This window comes from Giraffa tippelskirchi, chromosome 12 (assembly GCF_054371585.1).
Source record: "Giraffa tippelskirchi isolate mGirTip1 chromosome 12, T2T-mGirTip1v1.2.pri, whole genome shotgun sequence".
NCBI lineage: Eukaryota > Metazoa > Chordata > Mammalia > Artiodactyla > Giraffidae > Giraffa > Giraffa tippelskirchi.
In genome coordinates, this window is record NC_137286.1 from 140,068 (window position 1) to 152,576 (window position 12,509).

A 12,509-nucleotide genomic window follows, 5' to 3' on the forward strand; every position below is an offset into this window, starting at 1 on the left:
CCTTCCATAACGGGCTTCTCCCATTCTTCAGGGTCTTCTGTTTTTAGCTGAAGATGGTATTTAATGTGATGACTTTGGACATTTCAGGGAGTGACTCGGGTTTCTTTGGTAGCTCCCCTGTATACAGAAGCTATTTGTTGTTTTAGTCACTAAGTCGTGTTCGCCTCTTTGCGACCCCACGGACTGTAGCCCGCCAGGCTCCTCTGTCCATGGGATTTCCCAGGCAAGAATACTGGAGTAGGTTGTCATTTCCTTCTCCAGGGGATCTTCCCAACACAGGGGTCAAACCCAAGTCTCCTGTATTACAGGCAGATTCTTTACCACTAAGCCACCAGGGAAGCATAGAGGAGGTATGCTTCTGTTTTTTCCCCTGGTAATTTGTCTTTTATTACAGAAGGGCAGAGTGACAATTGTTTTTCCTCCCATACACATGCAGTGGAGTATTACTCATCAGTAGTAAGGAATGAACCACCAAACCTTGAAAAGCATGGTTAAATCTCATGTGCATATCACTCGGTGAAAGAATACAGTCTGGAGAGACAGCACATAGTATGACCTCATTTATGACATTCTAGGAAAAGCAAAGCTACATAGATGATAAGCAGATCATCTGCTGAAGGAGGTTGAAGTATTCCCTGTGATGCTTTAGAATGGACACCTGTCACTATGCATTTGTCTACGCTCTTCGATTTGTATAGCCCAAGGGATCAAACAATCTATTCAAGTATAGTTATTTAAAGTGTAGGAGAGCCGCAGGACAGAATACACAATGCAACAATACTTCATCACATTAGAAATGCATGAAAAATGTATCTCACTGTAGGAGATGGGGAAAAATGTGACTTTGGAAATGAATGAAATCGATACACAAAAGGCAAAATGACCTGCACATAAACACTGGGCTTCATTTTATAGAGATCTTTCCAGAGTGCAGTAGCTAGCAATTCTGAGACCACTGTACATGTAATCTGAAGAGGAGAAAAGAACTGACAGATGCAGATGGTGGGGGCCAGGCTCCTCGCTGCAAGAGTGGGAAGTTACATATAAGCAAAGAACAAGAGGATGAAGCTGAGCCCCTGACCACCACTCCTTATGGCTCTGAGTTGTGACCAACAGGACCACCATCACCTGCATGTAGGGGCTATAACCCACCTGCCCCCTCCTGGCCTTTCCCCTTTCTCTCTGCGATGATTCCAGTGACATTTCCAGCCTGCACCCCTCTCCCAGGCCAGGTGCATCTGTCCGTCCACGGCCTCCCCATCTCATCCTGGGGGCTAACAGGCCCCTCAAGGACTGCGATCCTGCTGCTGCCCACAGCCAGGAGGCAGCCCCAACTTTTCCAGCTGCTGAGCCCAGACACCTGGTGTAACCGAGCAGGAGCCTATGGGGCCCTCCCAGGACAGACCCCGTCCCGTATCCTCTGCTGCAGCTCCTCTCTGAAGTATGGAGATAATAGTATCTGAGGCACACTCAGGGAGTTGTTTTACAGCTGCTAAAAGCCCCACTGAGTGGAAGAACTTGATGAGCATGAACGCATCACCCCCAGAGTGTCCAGCGCCTGAGGATTTGTGAGGTGAGCTGCCTGTTACCTCACCAACCAGAGAACCGTGCACCAGCGAATCACATACTCTGTGACCCCCCTCCCTCATGTGGCCTGTAAAACTGCTTTCCTGAAACCCTTCAGGGATTTCAGGGTTTAGAGCACGAGTTACCTGTCTCACGGACACGACTGAGCAACTTCACTTTCACTCTTCCCTTTCATGCACCGGAGAAGGAAATGGCAACCCACTCCAGTATTCTTGCCTGGATGATCCCAGGGATGGTGGAGCCTGGTGGGCTGCGGTCTATGGGGTCGCACAGAGTCGGACACGACTGAAGCGACTTAGCAGCAGCTTAGCAGTACCTGTCTCCAGGTATTGGTGCCTTTACAATTAATGCTGCACTTTCCTTTACTGCAAATGGTGTCAGGCAACTGGCTTTACTGCACTCAGGTGTGTGGACTCAAGTTTGGTTCAGGAACACGGAGGCCTCCTGGGTTCCCAGTTCCTTGTGCCCCAGGGACTGTCAGCTCCTTCTCCAGGGCGTACGGCCAACCCCCACACTAATTCCCCTCTACACCCTCAGCCTTGGCCCAAGCCGAATCCCTCCATCAGGCCCTGACAAAGTTCCCTGCCCTCACCGTGCGTCTCACATCCCACCCAACATGGTGTTTTTGAAGCCTGAACAAGACCATGCCCCCTCCTCCCTGTGATTCCCCTCACCTGATGAAGCCAGGCCTTGATCCGTTCCAGGTGATCCAGGATCCTCATTCTCTCCAGACCCCACCTGTGTGGCTGCTGTCTGTGCCCGTCTATATGGGCCTGTGGTGATCTCCTAAAATAAGGGTTATTTTATATACAGATAATGGGGTGAATAGTGGCCCCAAAAGATGTGTCCCCCCCAGAACACGGGAACAGGGCCATACCTGGGAAAAGAGTCTCTGTAGATGTAGTTAAGGATCTCAGGGTAAGGTCATCTAAGGTTAGGGTGACCTTCGATCCAACTGACAGAGTCCTTATAAGAGATGAAAGAGGACACAGACGAGAAGCCTCATGAAGATGGAGGCAGAGATGGGAGGGAGGGGGCCACAAGCCCCGGGACCCCTGGAGCCCCAAAGCTGGAAAAGGCAGGAAGGACCCTATCCTGGAGCCTCTGGAGGGACCTCAGCCCTGCGCCACCTTGATCTCAGGTGTCTGGCCTCCAGGACTGGGGGAGGATGAACTCCTCCTGTTTTAAATCACCCAACATGTGGTCGTCTGTTAGAGAAGCCACAGAGAACTCACACAGGCCCTGCTCTGTGGGATCCTAGAAGTGTGGGTCTCACTAAAGGAAGATGGAGGCTGGATGACAGAACCCTTAGAGTCAGCACTGGGCCCTCAGAAATGTTAAAGCAGTTGCTGGACCGCAAAATGTTGAGGGGTCAAGTCTGAACCCTGTCCCTAGGGGTACTGGCTGCACATGCCTCCCCAGGTTCTTACACCTGTATGTGGCATAGTAAGTATCTAGTCCTGACTGAGGACATTAAATGTCACTGTTCACATTGCTCATTAAGAACCCACCAGATACACAGGTGAAAACCCAATTAGAATACTTGTTACACCAATGAGCAATGCTGAAGATGGTCGGGGGTGGGGACTTACATGCAGACAGCAGCCCTTCCACTCTCCCACCCCTCCTCCACACTCCCGACCCCCTCTTCCACACTTCTGACCCCCTCCTCTACCCTCCTAAACCCCCACCCCCACTCCCACAAGGAGGGTCCTCGGTGGGAAGCTGCGGGACCACGCAGAGGCATCTTGAAGTAAATGCTGCCTGATCCCTAGGCTAGCTGCTCCTGAACATTCTCCACCCATCCCAGTTAAAATACTCGAATATGTGCAAACAAAATTAGAGATACCAAGGGAACATTTCATGCAAAGATGCGCTCCATAAATGACATAAATAGTATGGGCCTAACGGAAGCAGAGGATATTAAGAAGAGGCAGCAAGAATACACAGAACTATACAAGAAAGATCTTAATGACCCAGATAACCATGATGATTTGATCACTCACCTAGAGCCAGACATCCTAGAGTGTGAAGTCAACTGGGCCTTAGGAAGCATCGCTATGAACAAAGCTAGTGAAGGAGATGGAATTCCAGCTGAGCTATTTGAAATCCTAAAAGATGATGCTGTTAAAGTGCTGCACTCAATATGCCAGGAAATTTGGAAAACTCAGCAGTGGCCATAGGACTGGAAAAGGTCAGTTTTCATTCCAATCCCAGAAAAGGGCAATGCCAAAGAATGTTCAAACTACCACACAGCTGCACTGATTTCACATGCTAGCAAAGTAATGCTCAAAATTCTCCAAGCCAGGCTTCAACAGTCCATGAACCAAGAACTCCCATATGTTCAAGGTGGATTTAGAAAAGCCAGAGGTGCCAGAGATCAAATTGCCAACATCTGCTGGATCACAAAAAAGCAAGAGAATTCCAGGAAAAAAAAAAAAAACCTATTTCTGCTTCATTGACTATGATAAAGCCTTTGACTGTGTGAATCACAACAAACTGTGGAAAATTCTTAAGCAGATGGGAATATGAGACCACCTTATCTGCCTCCTGCAAAACTTTATCCCGGTCAAGAAGCAACAGTTAGAACCGGACATGGATCACTGGACTGATTCTCAATTGGGAAAGAAGTATGTCAAGACTGTATATTGCCACCCTGCTTATTTAACTTACATGCAGAGTACATCCTGAGAAACACTGGGCTGGATGAAGCACAAGCTGGAATCAAGATTGCTGGCAGAAATATCAATAACCTCAGATATACAAATGACACCACCCTTATGGCAGAAAGGGAAGAAGAACTAAAGAGGCTCTTGATGAAAGCAGCTGAATCCATGCAGGCTGAAGAGCACCAATGACAGCATAGAGAAATAGTTCTTCTATTGCTTCCTACCAAAAAATAAATAAATAAATAAAAGAGAGAAGAAAGATTGTAACTCTTTTTCTGACACTCAGATCACCAAAGGGAGAAACTGCTATGAGTATGTGGATAGAAAGGACACGTCTTTGGCCAACTGGATGAGGTGAGTGCAGTGAGTCTGCAGTTTGTAGACGTTGCTCTTCCCTCAAGCCCACACCCCTTTCCTTCTCAACCTGTCTCCCTCAATAGCTTTCACATCTTATTTCCTCTTTTCCCTCCATATCATGCTTTTTCATTTCAAAAGACATTAGAAAGAACGAAATAAAAATATAGCATGTGCCCTCAAAATACAAGTCTATATGCTGAACAAAACTGGGGGACTTGAAAACAACTTGAGGAATCTAGATTCACCAGGGACACTTTAACTCACTTAATTGACACTTACCAAGCACTTAATGTTTCAGTTTAGTCAGCGAACTTCGTTACTGAAGTAGATCACACAAACCATGTCCTTTTGGAGAACATACTGCAGACAGACATTAGCCAATTGATTTTAGGAACAGTAACCTTGATTTTTCTATCTTTGAGTAGCTGCACAGCGCCAGGATAACCTAACACAGGAGACCTTGAGTCCATGTGGGCAACAACTTCCCCAGGCTTGGTTCCAGTGAGAAGTGAGCCCTGAGGTGTGGGAAGGAATAGGGGGCAGGATGGCTGTGAGCATGGCCATTCTCTGAGGGCCTCTCCTTTCATCAGGGCAGGCAGAAAGTGAATAAACTATTACTGTTCTGGGTCTCAAGCTATCTCAGAGCACGCTCCAAGTTTCCATGGGACGGGGTGGGCAAGTGAGTAGGACCCTGGATACACGTGGGGAGATTGAAGAAAAGCCTCGGGAGAGGAGGCAGGCTGGGGTGAGTGCTGCGGGGTGTGTGCTAGCCAAGGAGCACCAAGTCCTGTGGAATGAAAGAGAACTTAATTTAGAGTTTAGGGGAGCTGGAGGTCACCAGCCTCGTGGACAGTCCAGGTGGAGATGAGTCTAGAACTGGGCTCTGGAAAGTGACTAATTAAGTAAGGAGAGAAAAACATTCGAGCCAGGAAGAGGACTGGAAACAGGATCTGGAAATAAGAGTTCACACGGCCTGGTCGAAGGTGTGAACAGAAGGTCCCCATGAGGGGTGGTGGGAACCACGGCAGCCTCAGAGCCTGAAGGCAAGGAGCTGGGCATGGTCCGACCCTGGAGGGCACTCATCACCTGAGGTTTCTTTCCCTCTCCTGGACTGGACCCCAGGTATGTGAACTGTGCCCGGGACGACTAGGAGCAGAACCTGGTGCCCTTCCAGTATCACGGGCAGATCTTCTACCGAACCTGCCAGGTGGTCAGGCTGGGCTGGGAGCTGCTGGTCTGGTACGGGGACGAGTATGGCCAGGACCTGGGCATCAAGCGGGACAGCAGGGGGAAGAGCGAGCTCGCGGCCGGGAGAGGTGAGCGCCACCCCTCTTCCAGCGCCCCAGCCCATCCTGGGGAGCCTCCCTGGTCCGATTCCGAAGCAGAGTACAGTCCAGTCTAAAGTCAGTCAAGTCGTCATTAAAATGCCTCAGAATTTGATTCATTTCATATGACTGTTAGGAAAGATTTTTATATTAAAAATGTTACTTCAAATTTTCAAAATTTTGTGCAAAAACTATGTCACATCACCTTCTGCTGAAAGGCTCAGAGGCAAACAGCAAGTTTCCCAGCACCGACCCGCCCTCTCACCTCTCCCTGTTTCTTCCTCATTTCCTCCCATTTCTAAGCGACACGTGTACAGTGATTGGCATTCAGTCACTGTTTCAGTTGGTTGTCATGTGAGCTCATACTATGCGCCAGACAGGGCTCCACCCACCGAAACAGACAGAACCACTGCCCTGGGGCAGCACGGGCTTCATACCAGACAGGGGCTGGTGCTCTGAGGAAAACAGCGCAGGAAAAGTGCCTCGGATCAGCCTGAGCAGAGGGTGGGATGTGGCGCAGGATGGTGGGGCAGGGTCTCTGCAGAGATAACACCCCTGGGAAACGATTCCAGGCAGGGGAGCAGCCAGTGCCACAGCCCCAGGGCCGGGACGAGAGGCCATGCCGGTGGTCGCAGGAGGAAGCACAGAGGGCGAGGAAGGAGGCTGGACCGGACATGGAAGCCTCAGGGCCCGTGTCCACGTGCAGGCCCCAGGGGTCTTCCTGGGTGACACAGAACAACCGTGAGGCTTTCAGCTGCAAGCGGCACGTTCTCTGTTCTGTGACGATGCTTTGGTTCATTTTGGGGAAGAGACAGCAGCGGGGAGTCCCCTCAGAGGTCAGTTCGTTGCCAGACATGAGGGGAGAGTGGGCTGGCTGAAGATGCACGGGAGTGAGGGTGTGAGGAGTCTGGCTGGAGATGTATTCTTAAACAGGACTTCCTAGTGAATGTTAAATGAGCTAAGACTGAATGAAATAAATGAGGTATGAATACTGGTGAGGCTTGAGAAAGGACATGCCTTTATTTTCTGATTTATGGAAAACTGAGAGAGGAGCAATTTGTGAACCAGTTGGGGCAGCAGGAGCCAGAGACCTGTGGTCAGTGGGACCTGGGCCACTCGGTTTCATCCAGTCTGAAACCCACTTCCTGCAGAGATCGGCACAAAGGCTGCTCTTTGAACCAGGAGCCACAAAGTCAGCTTTACTCAAACCTGCTCTAACTACCCCCTGTGCTGCCTCCCATATGCAGAGAGTTCCAGGCCAGGCGCCCCTAACTTAATAGACCCTTTCCCCTCACAGGGAGCTGCTCAGGAAGATTCCACCTAAGTCATCAAGAGTCTTATCTCTCAGTAGGGTAAAATACCTGTGACCACGGTGACATGACTTTTCAGATACTTACACGCAGGGAAAGGTCCCTGCAGATCCACCTGTATCAGGAGAGACGCTGCCTCTGATGCTGCTGGAAGGTCCCTAGTCTGGGTGATATGTAGAAAAGGCCCTTGACACAGGCTTCCTGGATTTCTGTAGATGTAGTGAATAAGAATGGAATGGAAAAGTGGACTGTAAAGACACACTTGATGGGAGACAAATTGTGTGCTGTCAACACTTAGATGATTAGTGGGCAGGCCTTCCCATGGCAAACCAGCTACCTGACCAAAGCTTTCTCTTTCAGCAGAACTGAAGCCCAAGATCCACCCATGTGCCTCCCGCTCTCTGGCCTTCTCTAGTCAGAAATTCCTCAGCCAACATGTCCAACGCAATCACCCCTCTCAAACCCTCCTGAGACCATCTAAAAGAGACCACCTCCAAGCAGAGGATCCCTGCCCAGGCAATCAAAATCAGCAGCAGTGATATTCCGATCCACACAGCCCGAGTGACAAACCTGAGGGTCACGAGGCTAAGGAAAGGCCCCACCCTTTGCTGGAAAGCGTAAGGCTGAAGAGGATTTCAAGGGCCTCTTCCTACTCATCCAGAGGGCAAATGAGGGGTTCTGGGGTGCATGAGAGAATGACAGAAGAGCCCAGCACAAGCCAGAAACTGAATCCAGAGGACACAGGCAAATCATTCATGGGGGCAGGGGTCTCAGGGATTATGAGAGACAAGTACAGAGAGTGTGGGCAAGTCTCCAAGGATAGGTCAAGTCTCATCACACACCAGAGGACACACACAGGGGAGAAGCCCTATGTTTGCGGGGAGTGTGGGCGAAGCTTCAGTCGGAAGTCCCATCTCATCACACACCAGAGGACACACACAGGGGAGAAGCCCTATGTGTGCAGGGAGTGTGAGTGAGTCATGACCAACAAACCACATCTTAGGATTACTGCAGCCACCCCATGCCTTAGCTCTAAGGGGGCCTCAGAGGAGGTCTATGACCTGTTACTGTCCCCAAGAGTATGAGGAGAGACTTCCCAGGTGGTCTAGTGGCCGAGACTCCAATGCAGAGATCCATGTTCAATACCTGATTGGGGAACTAGCTCCCACATGCTGCAACTAAGACACAGTGCAGCCGAATAAATAAATACATAAATAAACATTTTAAAGAAAGAGTGTGATAAGCACAGAATTAATTGATTAAATAGACCTTCCACTTTCATGACAGGAGAGGAGATAGATAAACAGCAGAGGGTTTCTTAAGTGTTCCGGAGATGTTCATGCCAATTGCCTTCATGGTTTTTTGTACTCCTAATAAATTTTGTCTCCAAACAAATCTGAAGCCCAGACTATGTACTTATTCCCCACTTATTACTGAGAGCGGTGGGATCCAGTGGTAGCTGAACCCCTGGGAAGGCATAATTCTGGAGCCAACTCAGTTAGGTCATGGGACAGTCGGTTCCTGGGTCCAGGGAGAGGAATCTAGGGTTTGAGAAAGACAGGCAAATCTAGGGTTTGCCCTCTGGTTTCCTCTGACCTCTGTGGCCTCAAAGGTGAAGGCCTCGTGCACGTATGTGTGTGCGTGTGTGTGTACCTGGCTCAGCCTGGGCCATCTGGTCTTTGCCTCTCCCTCAGGGTCATCACAGCCTCTGGACTCCAGATTAGACCACAGGGGTCCAGTTCTCAGCCCTGCCCTCAACAGCTGTGCGACCTGGGGCAAGATGCTCAGCCTCTCTGTGTCTCTGTTCTCATCTGTGACACACGGTGGAGGCAGCAGCATTTTGGTCTGATGCATGAGCACAGGGAGAATCTGGCAGAGGCTGGCTGAGAAGGCAAGCCCCACCTTTGCTGTTCTTTGTGGTTTTTTCTTTAACCTTTTCTTATTTTTTAATTGAAGGATAATTGCTTTACAGAATTTTGTTTTCTGCATGTCCTTCAGCCCCTACACCTTTCAGGTCTTCAGAGCTAGACGAGGAAGGGGCCGTTTAGGCACTTGGCTGCCCTGATGAGTGGGTGTGAGGTCAGGGGTGCTAAGGGAGGGCGCCCTCCGTTCCCACCACTGCCGTTCCTGCTGAGCGGGGCAGCCCCAGAGCCCCTCCACGGACAGGCAGTGCCGACAGTCGTCTGCCTGCCAAGAACAGAGCCTGGAGCCGCGTGTGAAGGAAGTCCCTGTCCGGCCCGCATCCTACACCGACACGGAGGGTCCTCGAAGCCCACACAGGAGCTTCTCTACGCACAGCCTTCATACCTGTGTCCACGTGCTCTGGTCAATACTGTCACGACCTTGAAATTCTTAACTATGGAATAGTTCATCCTTACACGTCCCTTTTATGAGTGAAGTCTGATGGACCCCGGGGTGTACTGTGAGCAGAGCAGATACGCACACACGGGTCCCAGGGGTGACCAGGCTGCACGAGGGGACAAGGTGGGCACAAAGACCCCCCAGTGAGTGAAGGTGGTGACCGCATCAGGAAGCCACGCTTGCTTTGACCCAGAACTGAGCTCCAACACAGAGTGGAGGCAATGGCTTGCTAAAGAGTCGACCACACCCTCCCCTCTGTGAATGACCTCTGCCCCGGCCTGATCCTTCCAGGATGGGTTCAGGAGGCTGAAGTTCGCCCGGTCACCAGAAGACACCAACGGGAGAGTGGGCCGTGGGACGGGGGGCGGAGGGTGCAAACTCCAGGACTGGGGGCAACGGCCCTCAGTTCCCTCCCTGTCCCAGGCTTCTGAAGCGTCTACATGAACTGTGTCAGTAATAACCCACACTAGTATTTTCTCGTTTCTTTCATGCTTTCTTAAAGGAACACGTTTGTCTGTGGCTTGGTTTCCCTACAGGAAGGGAAGTCGTATAGACTCCCCATCTTCTGTGGCTTTAGGCAGGGGCCGCGGGAGGGAGAGTTAGGGGTGGTGCAGGCAGAGGGGCTTCAACTGAAATACGGTGAGGACCGAGCAACTTGCAGGGGCTTCTCACCTGCACCTCCCACCGGAGCTGGGCCTGGAATCCCCTGCAGGCCTGAGCAATTCAAAGCTTCTCCCTCCCCTCTGCTCCCCTCTCTTCCCCTCAAAAAGCTGACTCCTGGACCAGCCCACAACACCCCCAAATCCCCCATCACCCACAGCCCCGCACAGGCCCTCCCTCACAGAAGTGGGACGACCTGCATGGTGGCAGGGATGGTGTGCTACCCCAGAGCTTGGGGTCTCAGCTGACCATGAGCAATGGGGCTGGTGCGTTACACAGCCTCCCAGCCCAGGGAGCTGACAGCAGCCACAAGCCACGACCTGAAGCGGGGGTGGGGTGGGGTGGGGTGTGGATGTGAGCTGTCTGAGGTCCCATCCTGTCCCCACGACAGCGGCCAGGCCTCACCTGACACCGTGACTGCCCTGCACGGACACACAGGACAGCAGCAGTCACGGGGACAGGACAGCCAGCTGCCTCCGCCGCAGGCTCCACTCTGAATGCAGCGGTCCCATAGCTGTACCAGCCCCGCCTGCGCACCGCTCTGCTTGGCTACCAGGGCTCAGGGACCCTGCGTGAGTCGGTGAAGGCAGAGCTCCAGAGGCCAAGCCTGTCTTCAGCCGCCAGACCCAACCTGGTTGCCAGATTCATGAGCACAACTGGTATCTGAAGCCTTTGGGAGAATGACACCACAGACTCTGACCTCAGAGCTCAGACTCCTGAAAACTTACTAAACAGGTTGCTTTTAGTCTTTTTTTAAGTAGGAGGTTGGCAGGAAGGAGGGAGTGGAATGACTTCCGCGGTGGTGCAGTGGTTAAAATCCACCTACCAACGCAGGAGACATGGGTTCAATCCCTGATCTGGGAAGATCCCGCCTGCCATGGAGCAACTAAGCCCATGCACAACTACTGCAGCCATGAAATTAAGACACTTTCTCCTTAGAAGAAAAGTTATGACCAACCTAGACAGCATATTAAAAAGCAGAGACGTTACTTCACCAACAAAGGTCCATCTAGTCAAGGCTATGGTTTTTCCAGTAGTCATGTATGGATGTGAGAGTTGGACTATAAAGAAAGCTGAGGGCCGAAGATTTGATGCTTTTGAACTGTGGTGTTGAAGAAGACTCTTGAGAGTCCTGTGGCCTTCAAGGCGATCGAACCAGTCCATCTGAAAGGAAATCACTCCTGAATATTTATTGGAAGGACTGATGCTGAAGCTGAAACTCCAACACTTTGGCCACCTGATGCAAAGAGGTGACTCCTTTGAAAAGACCCTGATGCTAGGAAAGATTGGAGGCAGGAGGAGAAGGGGATGACAGAGGATGAGATGGTTGGATGGCATCACTGACTCAATGGACATGAGTTTGAGTAAACTCCGGGAGTTGGTGATGGACAGGAAGGCCTGGTGTGCTGCAGTCCATGGGGTCGCAAAGAGTCTGACATGACTGAGTAACTGAACTGAACTGATTCTTAAAGATCTTATTCAGAAAATCAAAAGAAAAAACACAATCTGGGAGAGAAGTATTTGCAAAACTCACATGTGATGAAGGATTTGGACTCAAAATAGACAAAGACCTCTTGAACAACCCCATAAAAAATGAGTAAAGATCTGAACAGACAACCAGCCAAAAAAAGATATACAGATAGTCAAAAACAAAAACATGTTCAACATCATACACCATTAGGGAATTACAAATTAAAATCATGAGATATCACATCACATATTATTAGGACTGCTAAATTCTAAATATATGACAATACCAATTACTGGAGGCTGAGGAACAAAAGGAAAGTCCCCTCACTGCTGATGGGACGCATGCACAGCCACTTTGTAAAACAGTTGGGCAGTTTTCTCCGAAGCTAAACAAACCTCACCTTGGGATCCAACAATCCCTATCTCCAGTATTTAAGAAACTGCTTTGAAAAATCCATGCCCAAATGCAAACAAAGATGAACTTCTGCACAGCAGCACTATTCATAATAGTTAAAAACTTGAAGGCAAGTAGAGCTGGCCACCCCAAAATAAGCCTCTCTGGTGTGAGGATTATTCACGTCGAATTCAAGGGGAAAAAAAAAAAGAGGACTCTCAGTCAACTAAGTAGCAATTGCCTTTTGTGAAGGACATTTACAACAGAGAAATCTCTGCATTTAAGGGTTGCCCCTGTTTGCACCAGAAATAGAAGGATAATTAACTCAAGTAACTTATCAATGGAAAGGTCCCACCTTAAATCTACCAACAATCAT

The 12,509-nt window shown here is 50.1% G+C and overlaps 1 protein-coding gene across 1 annotated transcript in view; it reads left to right on the forward strand.

The window, feature by feature from the left end:
* Positions 1-8,225, forward strand: part of LOC145530128 (histone-lysine N-methyltransferase PRDM9-like) — a 56,499-nt gene extending 48,274 nt beyond the window's left edge. The window contains 3 exon segments of the mRNA XM_081550948.1: positions 4,543-4,610; positions 5,736-5,929; positions 7,612-8,225. Coding sequence (XP_081407074.1) covers positions 4,543-4,610; positions 5,736-5,929; positions 7,612-8,225 — 876 coding nt within the window.
* The last annotated feature ends 4,284 nt before the right edge of the window (positions 8,226-12,509 follow it).